This window comes from Thalia democratica, chromosome 4 (genome assembly GCF_965202585.1).
Source record: "Thalia democratica chromosome 4, ktThaDemo2.hap1.1, whole genome shotgun sequence".
NCBI lineage: Eukaryota > Metazoa > Chordata > Thaliacea > Salpida > Salpidae > Thalia > Thalia democratica.
This window is the reverse complement of record NC_139168.1, coordinates 34833848-34857463: the sequence shown is the minus strand read 5'-3', so window position 1 is coordinate 34857463 and position 23616 is coordinate 34833848. Positions and strand designations below refer to the sequence as shown.

The following is a 23616-nucleotide window of genomic DNA, read 5'->3' as shown; positions in this document are numbered from 1 at the left end:
TTTTAAGTGATTGTTTTGAAATAAATTAGCCTTGCAGCTAGTTCTTCAACATTCTTAAAACTAACATTGTAATTTTTTAATAAATAATAAAATTTTTAAGGATTTGAAAAAACTCAGGGAAACTTAAGGAAGTTTAAGGTTACTCAGGGAAGTTTCTGGTCACTCCTGGAAGATTTTTTGACTCAAAGAGTGGCAACCCTGTTAAAATGAAAGAAAAAAACATGTTTTTGTTTATTTTTTATTAAAAAAATTAGTGAAAAATATATTTCCTACAAGTTGTTTAAAATTTATCAGATATTAGACTAAAAGTTTTAGATAGATTGCTCAAAACTGAAGAAATAGATAGATTTTTATCAAAATACTATATATTTATCTTTTTAGTTTGTGCCTTACAATAACGCCTTACTATTGAACTCTCCAATTTTGTTTGCTTATATCTTAAAAGTTACTTTTGTTTTTTTTTATGGTAAAAAACAACTGAAAGTTCATGTTTTATTGTAATAAATAAGTTTTGTTTTTAAGAAAAGTGATATACTTTTACTTTTATAGCCATATGTTACAATAATTTTAAGCATTCTTTGATTAGAAAAATCTCAAATTTGTAAAATGTTTGGTGTAAGATTTTGGATTTTCATAATAATTCCGCTACTAGTTTCATTTTATCAAAATTTGGGTCATCTTAAACTTTACAACTACAAAGTATCTGGAATTAAATCTCTTTCTAGTTATGCAGGTAATTTTAAGCTTTTCATGTTTTCCTAATAAAGTACTTATAAATTTAAGTAAACAGTTGTATAATAAATCACTAGAATATCTGGTTATGTTTTTTAGTTGAAGCTTACTGTACAAAAACCTTCATTATAACTACGTCTTAATAGTTGTAACATTTAAAAATTTTTAATTTCTGTTAAACGTTGTTAATAAACTTTACCTTTACTAATGAGTATATGACATTATACATCTCATATACAAAACGGTCATATAAACCTATTGTTTTTTATATAAGCAAATAAATATTTATTTTATACATTTTTGTTTATATATTTATTTTAGTTTGATTAATAAGTTAAATGATCCTAAAGTAAGAACTTTTTAAATTAATTGAAAATGACTGACTATTATTTAAAGACATAAAACAAATGTGTTTATTTCCAATTTTTTATACACATTTATTGAATCTTTAAATGTTTAATTGAATTCTAAAGGTGTTTAGGTTCTTACAAAGGTATGTTTCATAAATATAGAGTTTGCAAGCATATCTTTATTTTTACAGTCATACTTGCAATAATTATACATTGTATAACTTAATAAATTCAAACTTTACTATATGCTTCATGGAAATTTAAAGATTCATAAGAGGTTCAAAATTATTTTTCAAAGGTGGTTGACTAAAGCTAGTTTGTAGTAACTCATAATATTGATAGTATTCCATATTCAGGCTAGATATTTTACCTAAAATAGTAGCAACCCTGTAACAATTAAACGTATTCACACTTCTCACTAATCTATTGTGAAATAGCACTTTTTATGTTTAATTTCTATGCAATATAAGATTTTTGTTTTTGTACGCAATACTTTATTGACTTAGTCTTTTGGTGCTCCAAATATGAATAGCTGTCAACACAAAGCGTTCTTGCATGGTTAAGGGGATACTATGATCTTATGTTGTCTTAAATTTTTAAACTGATCTGCGTGCCTTACTTACAATTAGCTTACAACACCTCATTTGTGTTTATTTAAAAGTTACTTATAATCTTAAATTATAATAATAAACACTTAGTATCTTCATTAAATACTTTATTAGCAAACTAATAATTACAACAAAATATAAATAAATAAAAAACTGTTATGAATCACTACATGGGTAAAACATATAATAAGTATTGACCACAGTAAAGATAAGAGAAATAACTAATAGTTTTAAAAACTAATTGGAAGGAACTAAAGATGATTGCTATACTTACAGTCTGTTTTAAAATGGAAATTAAATGGTTACTTTCTGACTTGATATAATATTGTTTCTTTGACAACAATGATATAATACTAGTCACTTGACTTGTTAATCAACTTGAGTAGTAGACAAACTTATTTATTTTATAGGTAAGTTTTTTTATTAAATACCAATCGAATTTATTTTAACAAATATACAAAGAAACAGCATTATCTCTAGTATGGTTAATAAACCTGTTGTGAAATTAGATATTTAAGTTTAAGAGCTGTACACAACACATGTACTTTAACAACTTTTAACCATAAAACATACTTAACCATACAACAAACTTATAGCTAGTAGTAAATGAATAAAATATAGTACATATATTTTTTATTCTAGTTTTTGTTAAGGATAGTTCTAAAAGTTTTTCATAAAAAAAGTATCTACAAATCTGCATAAAAAGTTTAAAAAGGCATATCATATGGTTATAATTGCTAAAAAAAACAAATTGTAAATTTTAAACTATATGCTTTCTTTATAATTTTTTATAAATTTTAGCTTTTAACATAGAAACATCAAAATATAGTTATATTGAAATAAACAATGTAAACAGACTCAGAAAAGCATTTTAAGTTGATATTATAAATATTACTTTATTAATATAGAAAATTAGTTTTGTTGAAATAATGACTATGAAATTTATTATTGGTTGCTTAGAAAACTAAGAGAGAAGACAAATTTTAAATACCATAATATATTTTTAACTTAATTTTTTTTTTCTTTAAGGGCTTTAAGCACAGTAATATTAGGAGCTGTTAGATTTAAATTATCAGTAACCTTCTATTTTACTATTGCCTAAGAAAGTTTGACTACTTTAAAACAAGGCATTAAAAAACGATTTGGATAATAGATGTAAAGTCTAAGTATGGACCTGTTGCATTTTTTGAAACTTACTGATGTTCTTGGCAATTTTGACAAGAGATAAGAGTATGTTGCAGTTATTAACTTTGAATTTTTTTATGCAGTGTACTGTACAGTAGGGTGCATCTGTTGTCAACTGTAAAGTTCAATGAAAACCTTTTTTAGTGTTGGTAAAAAACAAAAAAGTAGCTCTAGCTTTTACCACCATTTTTCAGCACTTTTGAATTTTACCTTAATGGTATGGGACCTTAACAATTTGAATTTTAAGTTTTGGTTGGAAATTTTTCTATAAGTTGCAATTATCAAAAGACGTGTTTTAAGACAAATTGAAGAAATTTTTTGGAGGCACTTCTTAATTTTCTTAAAAAACTTAAAATCAACAAAGGATGATAAAAAAAATATAAAAAAATCAAAAAATCCCTCTATGAAACTTTCTTCAAATCCATTTAATACATGTAGAATGTGTTTTTGTGATAATTGCTACATGTAGAACAATTTTGGATCAAATACTTGGAAAGTCAAATTTTTAAGATCCCATACAATTTACATAAGGGTGGTTTCAGAAAAATGTCTAAAGTGCTGAAGTGTGTAAAATCTAGAAAGCTAATTTTTTTGTTGTTTTTTATGTGTTTACTCTAGATGAAAAAAAAAACGTTTTGTAACTCAAGTTTTGGGGTAACAGATGCACCCTACTGTACAGTAATCTTCTTATTGATAATGCACTTTTTATTCAATAAAAGATGTATTCAAAATGTAATTTTGCATTGTTTAAATTTTATTTTTTTGTTATTTAAATTCTAATATTTAATGTAGTCATATAAGAAGTAACAGAAACATATATAAAAGTACTGAAAAAATTAAGATAAATAGAAGAATAGTATTATTTTAAATTTCAAAGATGCTCATAATTAAAATAAAGTTTATTTCAAAAGTTTAAGAACTTGGCATAGAAAATTAATTCTATACTTATTTTCATAAAAACCTTTTAAAAGACCAAATCAATCTCAAAATTAAATTAATAAATGTTTTCTGTGAAATTAAATTTATTACATAGCAAAAATATGCAAAAATTAACATTACATATTTAACAATTTCAAAGAATAGTCAATGTTAATAAATACTTTAATCATTAATTAGAGGCTATAGGGAGGATAGCCTTGATTTTTACAAGTTAATCTTATTTTGTAGAGTTTTAGCTATCAGAAATTTTTAACCACTTAACAAAATTCATAGTAATTTTTTGGAAAAAGCAGTCAAAGACGTAAACTTAAAGGCTCCTTATAATAGGAGCAAACTATAAAAACAAAAAAAAAACTTGTTTTTTTGTATATTTTTAATATTTAAAAAATTCCAACATTAAAAGTATTTAAACTATAAAAAGAATGTTTTTTTTTGAAAATTTGAGATCTGTAGCTCAAAAAATAAAGAAGAAGAAAGATTTTTATTAAAATTTCAAATTTCTGAAAAAATTGACATTTAAAAGTTTTCGGTCCATTAGATTGTGTCAGAATCTTTTAACAAATATTACAATATCCTAAAAATTTGATAAAATTTGAAGTTGTATAAAAAATAATTTATACTTAAGCTTTCATATAAGGGCCAATGATTATTTTTGTTAAATAAATGTTGGAAACCCTATGGCCTTGAAAAATCATTTAATATGCTCAAATTTCTTAAATAAAAACTAATATACTAAATTTATTCTAAATTTAAACACTTCATTTAATAGTTCAGCAGTTGAACAGCTTTTAATAGCTTCAATAACAAGAATGTTTAGAACAAATGTTTAGTTTTGTTTAAGGCAATTTTAGATCACTTTATAACATTATTAATTGTTGACACATTTAAATTGTACGTTTTGTAAAAATATTTAATTCATTACTTATTGGGTTTGTACTTTTTGTTGATTACACACTCATGGTCTGTGTTTAAAGTGCATACTCAATAGGTACTGTATTTGCTTCTTCGTTTAAAATCTGAAAATTAATACCAAGTAGCTACAAGTATCCTGACCCTCTAAAAGGCCACAAACTACTTAATTTTATTACTCATGATTTTCTTGTATTTAAGATTTTAAATTTGATAAAGTTACTAATTATTTCTATTGAAAGTAATAAGAAATAAGTGCTAGATAATTTAATTTTTTAAATTTAGGTTATGCATTTTCACCAACAACATTTGAATCCAAAGCTAGAGAGTTAAATAGAAATGTATTTCTTGACAAATCTTTTTTAACTTACTTCCCTACAGCTTTTGGTTAGTATATTTCTTGATTTTGTTACTTTACTAACTTTGTTTGTAGTATAAACTTGTATAGAAATTCTGTATATTTAAAACTGATTGAGAAATTTTTTTCATTAATCATAAACATACTTTATTAACATGTTTGACTGAATATTTTAATTTAAAATTTACAAGGGATTGCAGGTCTGAAAGTGTTGATTTGAATATGCTTAAAACAACTATTCTATTAGTTTAAAAAGATAACACAAAAAATCAGTTTAAATTTAATTAAAGTAATTTATATAAAATTTTCAATTTAAACTTCTATATCATTCTTATTATCATTAAATCGAGAACTTTTATTTCAATCTATAAACTAAAAAATACACGATAATTTTTTTTATGTATAATAAGTAGAACTAGTTGTAATATTTAATTTTGTCTTATCTTTAAGGTGGACTAAATGGTGTTATACAGAATTACTTCATCTCTCTGTTTGAAGTTTTTTCCCTGTATGAATGTCCATTAGGTGGTTCTGGGTCTACTGGTGAGTAAGTTCTAGTCAATTATTTAAAGGTACATACCAAGAACAGTGTGTGATGATGTTATCTGGAAAGCAGCATGAAATACATTAAATGTTATTGTATAAAAATTGTCAATAAAGTTTACATTAAATTTTTGCAAAAAGTAGTACTTGAGTGAAATAATCATAAATAGGGTAGTTTATGTACCTTATGATCCCAAAGCCATCATCACATGTTGCCACTGGTATACAGTACCAAAAAACTGGTCTGCAACAAATGTTATAGCTAAAAATATTTTGTGCAAAAAAAAATAAAATAAAGCTTTTTCAAACTAAAAATTTAAAAATGTTCTCATATTTTATTGAGATCAAGCAGTGGTGCTTGTTTAATAATTATTTCATTAATTTTGCTTTTAAGCATTTTCATACTGTTAAAAGTATCATATAAATTATTTTGATTATGGTTGCCCAAAATTTTTTTTGAAAAAATCCGAACCTTCTTTTACAAACTGTATCTAACGAAGTGCTATATCAATTCATAAAGTAAATTTATTAAACAATTTTCCAATAAACACTTTTGTTAGAAGCTATGTTTTGATGATTTTTGATTTTAATCTGTGAAATTGAATTATTTTGTGAAAAGTGTTTTAAACTTATATATATTTTTTTATTTTAATCAACACTTGTACTTAAATTTTGAAGTCTTAATGCTCTTAACTATTTATTGATTGCAAGTAATGTAAAAAATTGTTATACACAGAATTAATTTTAAGACACCAAACTCTTTTTTTTGTCAACAGTTCTAGATTATGTTGAAATATATTACATTTTTTTAACTTACTTAGTATTTGTTACTTAAAATACTAAAGATAATTAAATATTAACAACTTTTATTGTCTTTCTTTATAATAATCAAAAACGAATAAAAGTTTCATTAAGTTTTTTTATTGTGAAAGTTTTTATAGTTTGACAATCAGTGTTCTAAATTTCAAGCAAATCTAAAGCTTATCTAGTCATTTATAGCAATATAAACAATGTTTTTTCTACTTATAATGATACATTTGATTTGTTAGCATAAACAAACTTTATATAATAAACTTTAAATTAAAAATAACATATTATCTGTATAAGCAGTTGTATAATAATAAGATTATTGAACTTATACAAAAATATCAAAAATTCTCCAAAAAAAAAGACCTAAGGACTTGGTATAGGAAAAGACCGCTTGGTATAAATAACAAAATTGTTTGTAGTATCTTTCAGTTATACTAAATGGATTTTTTTGTTAGACAGTATTTATTGTTGATATTGGTAAAAATTTTCGACTAATTATTATAAAAGTTACAAAAATTTAGTGCATTGATAAGTTTTTATTGTATAACAATTTTAGAGCATTATGTTTATTATTGAAATTTGAAAATTTTATGTTATTCTTAAAATTAATTGTTACAACTTTTTTAACTAAAAGTCATGGTTGCCAAACTCTGGTATCCTAGAAAAACCTGGAGTTTGACGATTTAGGCAATACAACCCGGAATTATGAACAAATCACTACTAAACTTGGAAAAACATAGAATTTTAACCAATTTTTGCATGTAAAATATTAAATTTTGATTAGATACGTAATATCTAACAAAAAATAATTTTGCTGTTGTAATAAAACATTTTAAGTAGCTTTACTGAATCTTTTCAATGTTTTTATACTTTTTAAAACAGTTTTTTACCTTAAAATTGATTTTTGATAAAATGGAGCAAAAAACTTCTCTTTAAAAAACCTGAAAAAATTCGGAAACCTTGGAAAAAAAAATTAAAAAAAACCATTGGCAATCCTAATTAGTGCGTCAGTGAAAATTTATTAAAACCTTATGAGAATTACTGCTGTAACTTTTTTAATTAGTAACTTAAAGTTATAAGTCTATTAAAAATAAAATAGATGTTTTTAACTCCCTAATTTTTTCCTAGCTTAATTGCTTTTAAACTATACTTTAAGTTTAGTATACTTGCTGTATTCTATATATTTTGTACTTGTAGGCAGACACTTAATGAACATATCGGTTACTGTGATGCAGGGTGAAATCAGTTTAGTTGATGAAATGAATATACAAACAACTACAAAATTGACTGCTGGTATGTTTTTTGCATATAGTAAAAAAAATTATAAAACTTATATATTAACTTTTTTTATAGCTATTGTTTAAAACCTTACTCAGCTGAAAAATTTAATCATTATGTGTTGTGATAATTATTTTCAGGACCAATGCATGATCAGTTAAAAGTTTATGTTGTTTATTTTAGATTATTAAGTAAAGTAAACTATATGTGTAATGTATATTAGTTTTGATTAGCTTTTAATAAAAATATAGTTGAGAAAACAGTTATACTTGCATAACATATCGTATTACAAAGTTTTGCATTTATTCTTATTTGATGAAGTAAAGCAAACAAAGTTATGAGGCTCATACATAAAAATCTTACAAACTTACTAATTAAAGTTCAAAAAAATGTATTTTAATTTTTTTTTATTAATCAATTTGGTTTCTTATAAGCTTTTTAATTTTTAATACAAAAATAAATACAACATTAATTACTAAAAACAACAGTCAAAACTTTAATTTGTATCTTTTTTTTTACTGCTAGTATATTTGCACAAAAAATCCTGCATAGTGATTGAAAATTTTTACAGAATATTTTTGCTTATCAATCTTAGATAAAAATAGTTTATAAACTTTTCAAAACCTTAGTTTTATGTGTTTTTTCTCACTAAATATTTTTTAATGAAAATTACCGTTTTTGTTATTTGTTTTCAAAAAGTTTGTATCCTAAAAGTAAGAGATAAGTTTTAAGTTATTTTTGGTGAATTAAGTAAAACAAAATTAATAAGATTTTTAAAGAACAAAAATGTTATCTTTATTTAAAAACATAAAACTTTAAAAAGTATTTCAGTAAATTTTAAAGTTTTTTTCTAAAAATATAACAGAGTTTATATCTAAACTTTAAACAGTATTAAAATTACCTATATGATTTTAAATTATTTTTCTACTATTAAAGCTAGAAAACTAACTACTTGTTGCTGCTTCTGCTTGTTATTATGTGTTTAAGTAAGGAAATACCTTATCATTTGATAAAAATTTTTAATATATTATGATATATCCTTATTTATTTTTAAATTATTTACATTCTTTTCTTAATCTTTACATAAAGCAAAGCAAGTACAAATGTTTTGAATTTTTTAGTCAATTTAAAATTTTAAGAAGTAAATTGTCATTTAACAAACAAAAACTTATTTTAACTAACAGAAAAAAAAAAAGAAAATTTTACATAAGTTAAAAGCAGTAAACTGTTAAAACGACTAATCACTGCATGTAAATGATTCAATTCTTTTCTCAGTAGTTATTAAATAAGTCTTAACATAACAAAGCCATTGCTAGTGACTTTTAAAAGGTGAGATAAAGTTAAGGTCATTTTAGATATGTTTTAACACTAATTACAAAATAGATGTATATATTATTTAAAAGCTGTAACTTACTAAATTAAATTTGACTAACGACAAAATTTCGTAATAAAATAGATTAACTATGCAATCAAAGTCGTTATAGGTAATAAGTTAAGACTTATAAATGTGGATCTAAGTTATTGTTAAACGGTTAAAATAAAACTAGTTTCGTCGTTGTGTTAATTTATTTTTAAACATAACTTTTTAAATAGTTTTTTGTATAATATAAAGTTTATACCGATAATTTTTTATAGAATTTTATTTATAGGGAAATTTTAAAAAGCTACTGTTGGTTTATAAAACTTTTTTTAGAAGTAAAATTGCTCTATTTTTAAAATGACATATTTAATAAAAGCCAACTGGTTTAAATAAATTAAGTTGTATATTAGTTAGGGTTAAATTCTAAATAAACACATACCATTTCATTTTATGACACTCAGTTTAACATGATATCAGTTAAAAAATATTTTTTTCAATAAAACAATGCTCAAGACAAATCAACTCCAACAGGCGACTCTTTCATAATCAGAAGTTTCCGCAAATACAGCGTGGATGTGGCGCCAAAAACGTCGCTGCTGATCTACGCGAGGGGATTCACCTTGTACTCGCTCCCGTACGCCACTTTCGACCTGGTCGCGTCCCACTTCGACCCGGTCCTCGCCGTCCAAACGACCTTGGCCTACTTCAAAAACGTCTTGGTCGGCAACTTTTCTTTTGACTACAACCACATTAGCTCGAAGACGGATTATTTGTTCGGGTTCTTGCAAAAGTTTTACCACAATTTTTTGAGGGTTCTGCTCAGCATTTATGAACACGTGAACGCCTTTTTTTCCAGAGTCTGGACGAACTCTCAGAGAAAATTTAGTAAATATTTTTAGTTTAACTTATTGGACGTTAGTTGTGATCATAAAGTTTATGTCAAAACTTCTTATCTGCTTTGTATTAATCATACTGATGTTAATTTTTATTTAATATAATTGATAATTACTTTCAGGCTTAAAAAGGGGAAACGTTGAAAAAATATTTACTTAAAATTAGCAAGTTATAATCTCTACAGTAAGTAACAAAATATCTAGTTTTCAATATTCTTATAAAGTCAGGTATATCACGGTAATTTGTGTTGTTTTTTACTTTCATGCAGTGGCAAACTTTATTTATATTTTGGATGCAAAGTTTTAAGTGTGACTGTAATTGTTTATGACTGTTTTTTTATATTTGTTTTTAAAACTTGTTTGTTTTATAAAACCAACCATTTCTATCCAGAAAACTTTAAATAAATTTTCAAAGCTTTTATTATACTTAATATATTGTTAACTGCTTTTATTCTGAAAATTAAAGTCTATCGTTTTTTTATGATAAATTTCGCTGTGTATTCAAATTATGTGTTATGTAAGCTGCTCTTGTGAGCAAATAATTTTTTTTGTTCTTAAGTTAATTGTAGATACTAATCTAATTGCGTTATGATTTAAGATACATTTTCTTCATTCTAAACGTTTCCAACACGATTGTTGTTATTTATATCGTAAACGAATTTAGTGCTAATGAATTAAAGGTTGAATAGCCATCCATAAATGTCAATTCGCGTATAGTGTTTGGTCGCTTTAACTCCATAGGGAAATTTAAAGAAAAAACTGGTAGTAACTACTTTATATAAATAAACTCTCAAATGTTTGATCAGCTAATGTATTTCATTTATTGTTCATTAAAGATGTACAAAAACCAGAATAAAATGCAATTAAAGTTTTATACAAAACAATAAAAGTATATAACTGAAGTAATTAATGAGAAAAAAATAGCCAACGTATTAATTAACAAAAGTACAAAATACACTTTAATATAACAAATATTAGATAATTTTTAATAAGCAAACTTTCTAATGACACTCCTTTTTTTAATGCAAATTTCAAGCTTACTTTTTTAAATGTATACTTATATTAAAGTATTAATGTAAAACCTTAAATCTTGTCATATTGTAGGTTTTCGCACAATTTTGCTGTTTTTTAATATAGATTTGTTATATTAGTTTATAAGATAACAGCTTTGATGAAGAAAAATTTGAGTTAGGTTATAATAACAAAATTTTATAAAAGTTTTTAAGTCTAAACAAGCATTTATACATTTAAAATGTTTTGATTAAAAAAAAAGTTATTTAGCTGTTCGTTTAAGTTTACACTAAGCCAATAAAAACTCCTATATACGCTAAAAAGTGCTTATTAAAACAATTAAAGTTTGATTTATTTCTATTGAAGCAGACATGTTTAAACAAATGAGAAAGCATTTATAAACAAAATGTACAACTAAATTATTATTAAATATTTCCATTAACTAAAAACTTTTTTTCTTACCTACTTGAATACATATGATTCAAAACTGCATTAAGGATAATTTCAAACTAATTTTTACATATTAATGAATTGATTATATGTTGACTGATATAATAAAAGTATTAACTTGCCAGAAATAAAATTTGCACTAATTGTAGCTTTATAACCAAATGTGGTTTTATGTTCTCTTTTATAAAAAATAAAGCTTAATATTTTACTCATTTAAACTAAGAGAAAATGTCAAAAATAAGTAAGATAAGTTCTGTATGCCAACTCTGAAAGTTATGGTCAAAGCTTTTAAGTAAATTTTAGTAAAATTAATTAGTAATTAAATATACTACTCAAAAAATATTTAACAAAAGGTATAAATCTTTGAGCAAAAAAAAAAGAAATTGACATTCATAGAGATTATAAATCATCAAAAAACGTACAACTGAAAGCTTAAACTTTGTATTAGAATTTTAAACCTCTATTAGAATGAAGTATAAAGATGCTGTAGGATTACTTTTTTTTGACATTAACTTTAAATAGAATGGGTATATTTTAAAACCAAAATAATTTTTAAACAAATCTCTTTTAGTGTCAAAACCGTTTTTTTTTTTTTTTTTGATTAATTGTTTACAGTTTTAAAAAAGTAAGCGATTCTAACATTAATTTTCCTTCTTTTTTTTTCATAAAGTTTTACTACATAGCATGTAAAAGTTAAAAGAAAAAAAAATGTTGTCTTTGAATTCTTTTTTATTCAATGTCAAAAATCTTATAGATTACTTGCGTACAAAAGAGTTGGTTTAAAAAAAAAAGAACTGTTATTAATCAAGTTATTTATTAAAAAAATTCAAATTTTAAGTTGGATACTTTTAAGAGTAGTTCAAACACTAATAAGATTCACTATTTATAGCTGATTGGGTACTCTAATATAGTGTAGGTAGTTGACATCACCTAAACAACGAAAATAATGATGTGTTGATACCACTTGAATTTACGTTGTCATTGGTAGTTTTAATTACCTGCAACTTACTTGTAGATTTATAACGGTTGTTGATCAGTTGAACAAAACTTTTTTTAAGGACAAAGTTTAAAGGATTAAAAAATATCTTTTAAATACCATTGAGCTTATAGTTAAAGATTTCTTCTGATAGAAAACTTATTTAATGATGAAAATAGTTGCATGATTGGTACTTTTCAAGCTTTGGCTGAAAGTTTAAAAACTAATGTTTGATTGTTTTTTTTATTTTTTAGCTTACACCTTTTAGTTTAATTTAGATGTTAAAAAATAGTTTGAACTTTCCAATTTGTAAAACTTACTAGTATAAAATGAACGTTCACAACACAAAATACTTTTTAAAAACAAAACAAACCCCATACAGCTTTAGAAAACTTATAGCTCCTTTTTAAATTTATTATCTTAATTTACCTTAAATTTCAAAAGTGCTCAATAAGATAGTGCATGTTATTCGTGAAACATTTTCAAATAAAAAACAATTATAAGAGTTTTTTTGTGTTCGAAAGTTATAGTAAGTCTATGAGTTATTTTAGAAGGTTATTGATATTGCATTATTTGTGTACTGTTTTTAAAAACTTTTAGACAAAATTATATTGAAATCAATTTTTTTGTAAGTGTTATCTCACTAATAAAGTAATTCAACAAAAATTAATCACTTTTTTCTTCTAAAAGGTTTTAATATCAAAGTTAAAAAAAGTATTATAGAATCTTTGTATATTCAACCGTATTTTTGTTATATTGTTTATTTGATACTTAAACATGTTCTAAACTAACAAACAAAGTTATACATATATAAAGTTAAAACTGTAAAAGAATCTGTGTCAAGAACTATTGAAAAGAGCTTAACACTCTGTAAACGTTTTTTTTATTTAACTTAAAATTCATGTTTGAGTAATTAGTGGCTATTTAAAGTAAGAAACCTGGCAACTATGTCAGTTAGTATAGCTTTGACAAACTACTTTAGCTTTATAAAATAACTTATTCTTTGATGCTGTTTTTAAGTTTATCAGTTGTTAAAATTTTTGTATTGCTTAATTTTAGTAAAAACTAAAACCTTGCAGTTTTAAATAAGAAATTTTATGAAGAGAAGTCTTTAACCAAATAGTAAAAAAATCAAATCTTAAATTTTCAATCTTATACTATTATTGTAAGTTTATTGTCCTACGATAAACCCTGGCATCATAACCTGGGCCACTTAAACTTAAAGGCCCATGAGGTTGAGACAAAAAAAAGACTACATTTAAAAAAAACTGTTAAAAATCAGGAAAAAAGAAAAATTAAAATTTTATAAATTAATTTAAAAAGAAAAATTTTATAACACAATAAATTTATACTAAGCATTAATCATTTAAATTTTGAATGCATTGACTCACCACAAAATTTTAAGTCATAAACCTCAAGAAAAGTAACAATAAGCAGAACAAAATTATTGATCGACCATATTGACAGAGTACTTATTAATCATAGAGGAAACGTTTGCTAACGAATTAAATCAAACTATAGATTTAACTAAAAGTTACAAAATAAATTAATAGTTACTTAAGAAAAAGCTAAATAATTTACTTTTAATTTTTACTGACAAATATTATTATTATTATTGTTATTATTGTAAGTTTATTGTCATACGAAGGACCCAGGCATCAAAACCTAGGCCACTTATACAGAAAGACATACAACAAAAAGACAAAAACAAACCAAATTATTGAAAATATTAAAACAAAATTAAAAAAAAGAAACCAAATATTGATTTAAATATTTTGTTTATTTGAATTCGTTTAACTTTTTTTGCAAGAAGCTAAATCATTTGTAAACTTGCTCCACATTTTAACTGAACGATAAAAAAGATTTATTCCAAACTTCATTACTGAAATGATGTCTGAATGTGAAACTTTTTTGAAAACTGATTGTAGTTTTTACTTGTAACTAGTTTTAGAAAATGTAGTGAACTTAAATTCAAGTTTCTTTATTCTAAGGATTTAGTATTAAGTTTTTTTAGCCTATCAATGGAATACGTATAAGAAACATTAACGCGCAAACAGGTTAATCTGGTATATTTTCTCTGAACTAATTCTATACGGCTGATATATTTTTTTCTAATAGAGACCAGATTGGTGTGCTGTATTACGATTTGGGACGAAAGTTTACGAGATACAACTTTTAAAGGATGTTTATATCCGTAGATCTAAAACCTTAAAATATAAAGTTGATGCAACTTGGTAATTAATATGGTGGTTCCATTTTAAATTTTAGCAATAAAAATTTCAAGACCGTTACACAGTTTATTTGATTTTTTTTTACTTTAAAGCTAAAAGTGGAGATATAAGTATATTTGATATCTAGAACATGAAATTCACTAGAGCTTGAGTTTAACTTTTTTTTTTTACAAATGATAATTTTTTCTAAACATTTTGTAAATTTGTGTTAAAACGACTAAAAATTTTTGTATCGTCTGCGAAGAGGTTAGTGTTGCTGCTAACACCAACTTCTGAAGCTGTATTGACTAAATAAAAAATAAATAATAATCGGCCAATAAGTTGAGGCTCTCCACTAACGATAGGTAAAGATTCTGATAATATGTTACTAATTACTACTCTTAGGGTTCTGTCATAAAAAAAATCTTGGGATTAATCAACTAGACTATTATGAAATTTATGTTGGAAATTGTTTTAATTAATTTAAAAAGAGAGACAGAGTCTATAGCTTTTTGGCAATCTTTATAAATTACTTTAGTAGACTTATTGCTTAAAAAATACCAACCATGAGTGTAAGAAAATTAATAATTAAAAACAGGATGTTTGGTTACGATGAAAATCAAATTTTAAATTTTAAAATGTAAGCAAAACACTATAAATAAAAACACAGTTTGCTTATACTAACTATTGTGTAATATACATAAAGACCTTTTGTTATGCAGCAAACATGAAGGGTAAAACATGTATGTTATTAGCTAGCTTGTAAGTTTATTTAATAAAATTTTACCACAAACAAACTTTCAAAAATGAAAAAAAAAAACGCATTAGAAAAAGTAATACAACTTTATAAGTTAATAAAAACTCATGAATATAATTTTCAACGTTTATTGAATATATTTATCTGAAATTAACCATATTTTTTGGTATATTGCTACAATTTAGCTTTTTAGCGCTCAATACTTTATAAATAAAGCAAAGCATGTTATATTTATCCTAAATAAAAGTTTAACCAAACGTATTCTTTGTACCCATTCCAATTTTTCGTTGTGCTAATATGATTCACTTTGTATACATAGGGATTTTTTTGTTTGTTGGTAAAAAATTAAGTCTCTTTAACTTAATTAAGAAGTTGTTTAGAACAAGTATAATGGATTTTATTTGCATTTAGTCCACATCATAATTAAAATATAATCATATTGTAGAGTTTAAAAGTGTTGTATTAAAAAATACAATGAATCTGTAAAAATCTTATTTCCAATTATGTATTACAATAAAAAACTTTATAGAGTATTTTCTAAATGTAAAAATTTTTTTTTAAGGTAACACTTAAAGTTATATCTTCTGCATCAAATTAGTCTACAACAGCAAAGGTCGATTTTTTTTTGTTAAAAAAAACGAAAAATTTTAATCAAAAATAACAATCATACTAAAATTGCTACAAAAAAATCCCTAAAACCACGTTAGTAAACTATCAAGCATAAATAAATGCACAGTATCGTATATTTTACAAATTTTTACTGATTTTTATTGTTGATTTAGAAATATTCATTTATTGCTATCATAAATGATTATTCTCAAAAATAAATTTTCAACTTGCTTGTTTTTTCTTTAATAAGATCCTTAAAAATCAGTTCAAGTGTTTTTTATAAATAGTCTCAACTCTCAGTTAGACACTATTAAAAGTCAGATATTTTTAGTTAAGTGTGTTAGAATGTTTTTTTCTAATATATGCATTTCAATAAACTTTCAAATTAAAGCTTTAAAAATTTGACGACCTATTTTTATAATACACGTTACTATACAAAGAGTAATTTGATGTTGTTTGTACAGTGCTTTTTTGCTTATCCAGCCATGTTTGGCAAGCCTTTTTTGTAGATAAGATCAAAACATCGCTATTTATAATAATCTACTTCATTTATACTATGATACAGGAGCGTCGCGTGGGGTGTTGATTGCAGCAATTGCACTACCTTAAAATTGTGTAAGAAAAATTAAGCATCTATAACGTTTTCGTTACTTTTTAGAACAAAATCTCTTATAAAACTCCAATTTAGACAACGACCATTTTGCTCACTACACTGCCGCAAATGAATTCAAAAAAGCAAAATTTCTTCAAGAGTTACTGCAAATTCAATATCTTTCGGTAAGTAAGCTAAGTTAAAAATTCCCTAAAACAGTATAGGCTTAAGTATCATTCCACAAGCTATTGTAAACAAAAATGAAAATAAAGCTAAGCAGAGCAGAGGCAACTCGAGCAGAGACAACTCGTGCAGCAGCAATTCGAGCAGAAGCAACTCGGATTTTTTTTTCTGCATCACCTAAGAAAAATACCACGTGACGCCACTGCTATGATATGCAGATAATACAACGTATACCAAGTTTACTACTAATTCATCGAGCCAAAGAATTAAAACAGAAAAAAAGTTTTGATAAAGCTTATATTTAACTTAACAAATTACACCGCAAACAGTTTAAATAATACCGAATCGCTTTCTTAAAAAAGAATAGGATTTTGTTTGACGAAGCTTTCTCGTTTCTTAGCAGAAAACTCACGGAATTGGATGAGCTGTGACACACTTTTTTGTGTGGCTTATGGTTGACAACAATGATAAGCTTAGTAATAATCCACTTCCTGTTTGGCTTCAGCGTGAGGAATTGGACATTTAGACGACTTGGAAATAAAATTTTTGCCTTACAAACTAACAATAATGGTAACTTATATGTTCCACTCGCACACTTGCAATCATTGTCACTCTGTATTTTGGCTATTTATTCCATACGGCCGGTTGTGTATTAATTGTAAGGAATGTCTGGCAACATTTTAAAGTACGATGATTCGGTTTCACCGCACATAAAGATTTGAATTTTGGTATAGCCCTCTGTTTAAATACTTATATTTTTATAGTACGAAAACTATGAATTGTATTTTTAAGTATATTTTTTTCCGAACTATGAAGTAACTATAAATTGCTTGTTTAGTTATTGAAATCAAATTAGACATGTATATATATATCGATACTTTGATTTTAACTTTGTTAAATAATTCTTTTTATCGACAAAAAGCGACCAGATAAGCGAGGAAGCACTGTACTAAGCCTTTACTTGGCCATGATATCTTAAAATGTAATTTTTTTTGGTTAGTAATAGACTAGGATTAATAATCAATAAAAGTAGCTATAAAACAAAAATAAGAGCAAAATCTTTGTTTATTAACATGCTGCCATAGGTTTTTTGAAAACAATCTTTCAAGGTTTTGGAAAGTACGAGTTTTTTTGTCCATTTTGAGTAAATTAATTTTAAGGTAGAAACTGTCTCAAATATTATAAAAACATAGTGTACACTACTTTAAATGTGTTTTTAAATAAATTATACATAAAACAATTGTTTACGATATATTCTTTGTATTTAGTCTAACACTTGTATAACTTGACATGTAAAAATTGTTTAAAATTCCAGGTTTTCTGTTCAAGATTCAAGTTCTATATTTTTTCTCCTATTCCAGGTTTTAAGGCAACCCTGTTCCGTTTTAAGTAAATTAAAGCTTTTAACGCGATAAAATTTCAATTGAAAAACTACTTTTTTCTTTTAGAGTTATTTTGTAGGTGGTCAAGTCTTAATTATTTACAGTAAAAAGTTTTGAACTCATAACGAATTACTGTAGTGACGTTTGTTATTCAGATTAAAATTGTTTTTACTGCTTTTGTTTTGTTAAACTTTCTTAGAGGAGTTGATTAGTTCTGTTTGAAAATGTAAGAAAAAAAATATTATTAACATTAACATAAACAAAGTTCAGTTGTCTGTAAAAAATAATTAAAATTAAATGGAATGCTAGTTGTAAAATAACTATGTCAAAATTAAAACAAAAAATCGTTAAGGACCGTTCAAGATTTAGACCTAAAGTAACTATTTTTTGGAATTAATTTTGCTATTACTATTGTCATACAAATTTTGTTTTCAAATTTTAGCTTTGTTAACTTTTTCCTTCTCTAGATTATAATGAACACCTTTTTTTGTGACGTAACTGCTTTCTTTTTATATATTTATGATTATGACTTAGAGATCTTACTGAAGTTAATTGGTGAAAATAAATCTATGAAAACATATTTTTAAATACTTACATACTACTGTAAATAAAATAACTAATAGCAAACTGTAAAAAAACATCAATAAAAAGTATAGCTACAAAATACAAAAACTCTTCACAAAATGTTGAAAACTAAAAAATTCCGTTACTTTATTAAATTAGTTTAATAAAAAAATAATTTATGTAATCATACTATTCAAAATTTATGTAAAGTTATAATCTTGGTTAATATTTTTATTTACTTAGAAGTCAATATAAATAAGGTAAATATATTTCCACATACTTTAAAGAAATTTTATTTTAAGAAAAATTAAGTAAATCTTCTATGTTTTACTTTTTAGACATGACTGAACTTATCATGTATTTTAAGGTATTTTCGAGAGTTAAAAAAACACTAAAAACCTAAAAACTATAGTTGGTCAAACTTTCCAAACAGGAGAAGTTTTTATTTGAAATAACTTGTTTTCCTTAAAAATATTGATGTTTTATTTTTGAACGAACTATTAGGTAAAACAGACAAAAAAAAATTTAAAAGCATAAGCTAGAGTTTAAATAAATGGCATAAAGAAAAACAAAATATATAAATAAAATATTAAGCTTTGCAAATATGCTAAACTTATTTGTGTTTAAATTATAATAATACCTATATTAGATTGAATATAGAATTCGAACTAGATTTAAAAAAAAGTTATTTTTAAATTTTTGAATTAATTAGCCACCAGTAAAATTCGCTAATGAACTAAATTACCATTTCGCTTTCATGCAAAAGCTTGTGTTTATTTATGAATTTCTTTCAAATAGTTCCCCGCAACGTCTGCAAGCCGTCAACCTTCTACGACGTGCTCCACAGATGATGACAAGTCCTGATAAGCATGGCGCAAGCCGTCACCGAAATGGCGTTGTGCAACACTTTGCGGTAGAAGTCGTCCTTTTTGACCAGGACCACCGGGCTGGCGTTGGTCAGGTTCTTGATGTTCAGCTTGGACAGCTCCTTGGAGTCGGTGGTCACTTGGTACTTGCTGCAAGGGTCGAACTGCCACGAGATGCCATACAGGGTGGCCGAGCCGATGCTGAGGGCCGAGGTGGGGGTCCTGGTGAGGACGGAGAGCATGGGGTGGGAGGCGGAGGGAAAGAAGTGGGGGATGAAGATGCTGCACAGGCCGCTGATGACGGCGGTTTTGTGGAGGCAGTTTCCAACTCGGATCCACCTGCTCGTTTCTTCTCCTGCAACGTTGCGAATTTTGTAAGGCTAGATATATTTTTCAAATTCACACATTCAAATGTGTGTGTATAAGTTTTTTCATTTAAAGAATTTGTTAGCATTAACTAAGTTTTTCGAACAATATATTTCATTTTAGCAGACGTGTAAAGACTTAGTGTACCTTTATAAAACATAAATTCAAAGACATTTGTTACAAACAATACTTAAGTTTTTTTTTTTTTTTGAAGTTAATTGTAATAAACGTAAAACCAAAAATTATCTCAGATTTAAAAAATATTTACATACAAAATCAAGAGCAGTAAATTTGAAACAACTAAATGTAGAAAAAGACTAATATTGAGTTGTACTACTATTAGATCAAGTTAATGTGGTGTACTTTTTTGTAGTTACATTTCAACATCAAATTAAAAAAAAAGTTTTTATATAGAAGAATAATATTTTAAAACTTATTCATAGCAGTCATACAAAAATTATTAGTAGAATTAAATAAATTTCAGTAAAAAACAGAAGCAAAGCATGGAAAACAGAAATAAATTAATTTGAAAAACGTAAATGTATCTTTTCTGTCTAGAAATAAATTAGGATTTTACATTTAGTTCAAATATTTTAATCAAATCAAAAATAATGAAATTTTTTTCTAATTTTATTCACACTATAGTTTTTGACCAGTATAAGTATTAAAAATTTTTTTGGCGCTTCAGAACATTTTAATGCTACTTTGATTTTGTTTTTGCCTATTTACAAGTATCTCGAAAATACTTTATATTTCTTATTTCTATTTCTAAATTCTTACAAAACTAAAATGTATACCTAATATTTTACCTAAATAATACCTTTTAATATCATTTTTTATATTTTTTACCACTATCATATAAACCTAACTTCATGTAAAACAACAGAAATTTATAAAAAGTAAATATCAATTTAAAACTATATTTAAATTATACATTTACCTTGTTTTAATTAAATAAAAATTTCAATATATTTGACGTAAAAGATTTAAAGTTACAAATAATAACTTTATAGAAAAAGTAGTATATATAAATGAAATGTAATAAGTAGTTAGTTATGTTAAATTATTACATTTTAGAACAATGGAAATTTTGTTTTTTAGTCAAAACCTGCATCCTATTGAGTTGTTATTTATAAAAAATAAAAATGTCCTCAACATATTGTTTATTAATCAATAAAGGAAATGAGACTTGGTATTGTTGAGAAACTAAAAACATTTACACTAGACAAAAATTTAGACAACATTAACCTATCATAAAGTGAATACATTTTTATTTATTAAGTAAATCACAGTAAAAACTTCTTAAAAACTAGAAATTAAAATAAACATATTATATCTTACAACTACAAAATGTTTATAACACTAATATCAGGGTTTGTGCGCGAAATTTTTTTCATTTAGCCTGACTGAGACCAATTTAGCCTGACATTTTTTCAAAGTAAGGAAAGTACCCTTTAGAAGTCATTTGAGGTATATGGGGGTCTTGATTAGTACTATTGTAGTCTCCAATTTCAACCAGCTTTATCTCAAAAATATTTTGAACTTTAAAAATCTGCAAAAAGCAACTCATAGCTTAGTTAAAACTAAATAAAATAAGACTAAATTGTAAAAAAGGTGATTGACCCCCCTATGCCCTTAAAATAACAAATTCAGTGATAAGTTTTAAAATAAGTGTTGTATCTATTCTATTAATAGTGTAAAATTTTAATTTATATTACTAAACACAATTGTTCAATATAATTAAGCACCAAGTAAAAACATTATAACTATAAGACTTATAATAAAACCACGTGCTTTGTCTTGTTTAATTAAAATTTAAAATGAAACGCTTACATATAATATAAATAAGTCAGAAAAGTTTAATATAACATTTTGACTAATACTTAAAAATGATACATAGTTATAAATCCTAAACTCTAAATAAATCTGTATTCTATTCTCTAAATAAATACATTGATTGTTGATGTCGTATCAGATTTGAAAAGCTTACACTTAAATTAAAAAAAAAAACTTTAATATTTTGTTCTTGTAAGGATAAATGAATTGTACCTAAAATTTGTACACCCACAAAACTTAGTATTTATATCTTAAAGCTAAGTTTTAGTGTTGTGAATATCTCTAATAACTTTAAACAAACACTAAAATATATGAATAAACTGCTAAGAATTTTAATCTAATAAGTATTTGGTATAAAGCCTTTAAACTAGAGATTAAAACAGTACATCTACTCAAAACAAAATTATGAAATTTTTTATAACTTTTTTAGAGATTCAACAAAAGTTTTAAGCATTTATATTTACAAATACTGACTGATTTTGCCTTTAATAACTATATATTTATTTAGAAATAAATTCACATCTCAACTTAATCTTAAAAAGATTTCTTAATTTTTTTTATCAAAAAGCATTTGAGTTGAGAAAAACTGAAATTCTCAAATTTTTGAATAAAAAAAACTGATTTAGCCTCACGTTTTTCAACTTTTTTCAAAAAAACTGATTTAGCCTGACTTAGCCTGATTTAGCCTGACACGCACAAACCCTGTATATTATAGATATTTTAATTAATTAACATCAATATTTCTAATTCAATTATAAATTGAGAACAGTAATTGATAAAAAATAGGTAGAGAGTACTAAGCAAAATAACTATTATAAAAATTCCTGCTTACCGAGTTTTGTTGGTTCAATAACAATATACTCAGCCTTTTCTTCAAGGGCACATTCAAGCTCAAATTCGAACCTTTCCTGAGAGTTAATTCCATCATAAACTTCTCTTATCACAATTGTGTGTCCTCCATTAGAACAATTTGATTCAAGCGAAGCTGTGCTGGCGTTTGCTTGAACGTTGTTAAATAAATTTCTAGATGATGAGCGAGGTGTATTCATGTTGAGTAGGACAGAAGTTGGTATGTACATACTTAAACTAGCTTTGATTCATTATAATTAATTAGTTAGTTATAAATAGTTCTGTAAAAATAATGGATTGACAATATTTATAATATTTATTTTTAACTATTATAAAACTAATTTTAGTTACTACATTTAGTATTTTAAATTACTAGAGACATAGGGGATCCAACATTGATTTATAAAAATCATAATTGAACCATATTTGAAAGCTTTAAGTATATACTACAAACTATTTTTTATACGATATGAAATTTCAATTAAATTTTAGATAAAGTGTCAATTTTGAAAATATTTTTGATTGAGAGGTATTACCTAAGAAACTTTAAATTTTAAAAACTAACAAAAATTTATCTTATACTTTTTAGAAAAATTTAATCTAATAAAAATTCTAGAAGGAAAATTTAAAATTTTATGTTCATTTTAGAACAAAAAATCATTCTAAGAGATTCCTTATAACAAATTTTTAAAACTTAAAACAGCTTATACTTAAAAATTCTAAAAAGAATTGTTAAAAACTCTAAGTGACAAATTTTTATTAAATTGGTCTGTTTAGTTTTTTTCTAAAGCAACTTATTAAACTCTCAAAACTTGATCACCTATATCTCAAAAGTTACTTTTAATATAAGAAGGTGGTGAAAACCAACTGGTAGCTTTGTTAAAATAGGAATAAACTAAAAAAAATAATATAACCCCTCCCCTTTATGATTTAAATTGAACAAAATTTAGTTGTTTAATATCCGACTGTTTTTAGTAATGATATTATAAGATAAATAATT

At 24.8% G+C, this 23616-nt stretch overlaps 2 protein-coding genes across 3 annotated transcripts; one reads left to right on the top strand and one right to left on the bottom strand.

The window, feature by feature from the left end:
• Positions 1 to 554: 554 nt before the first annotated feature.
• LOC145834646 (uncharacterized) lies at positions 555 to 10698 on the top strand. Of its 2 annotated transcripts, none has more exons than XM_082942128.1 (5): positions 555 to 733; positions 5009 to 5110; positions 5532 to 5624; positions 7632 to 7727; positions 9604 to 10698. In XM_082942128.1, the coding sequence occupies exons 1-5, from the start codon at positions 607 to 609 to the stop codon at positions 9969 to 9971; spliced, it is 786 nt and encodes a 261-aa protein (XP_082798254.1). In that variant the 5' UTR covers positions 555 to 606; the 3' UTR covers positions 9972 to 10698. The 2 variants fall into 2 exon arrangements, with proteins under 2 accessions (XP_082798254.1, XP_082798255.1); XM_082942129.1 differs by having other exon boundaries at positions 5532 to 5628; positions 7636 to 7727.
• An 8333-nt stretch (positions 10699 to 19031) lies between these two features.
• LOC145834270 (transmembrane protein 11-A, mitochondrial-like) lies at positions 19032 to 22893 on the bottom strand. Its single transcript, XM_082941657.1, has 2 exons — positions 22600 to 22893; positions 19032 to 19920 (listed from the first exon to the last, which is right to left on the bottom strand). Exons 1-2 carry the CDS (start codon positions 22844 to 22846, stop codon positions 19529 to 19531), a joined length of 639 nt encoding a protein of 212 aa, XP_082797783.1. The 5' UTR covers positions 22847 to 22893; the 3' UTR covers positions 19032 to 19528.
• Positions 22894 to 23616: the final 723 nt, after the last annotated feature.

Bases quoted from the DNA above. Each gene is read 5' to 3' on its own strand.
- LOC145834270 (XM_082941657.1), bottom strand. From the start codon at position 22,846: ATGTACATACCAACTTCTGTCCTACTCAACATGAATACACCTCGCTCA. The intron at 19,921-22,599 runs GTAAGCAGGAAT...GCAACGTTGCAG, and splicing joins TATTGAACCAACAAAACTCG to GAGAAGAAACGAGCAGGTGG.
- LOC145834646 (XM_082942128.1), top strand. From the start codon at position 607: ATGTTTGGTGTAAGATTTTGGATTTTCATAATAATTCCGCTACTAGTT. The intron at 5,111-5,531 runs GTTAGTATATTT...CTTATCTTTAAG, and splicing joins TTACTTCCCTACAGCTTTTG to GTGGACTAAATGGTGTTATA. The intron at 7,728-9,603 runs GTATGTTTTTTG...CAACTCCAACAG, and splicing joins AACTACAAAATTGACTGCTG to GCGACTCTTTCATAATCAGA.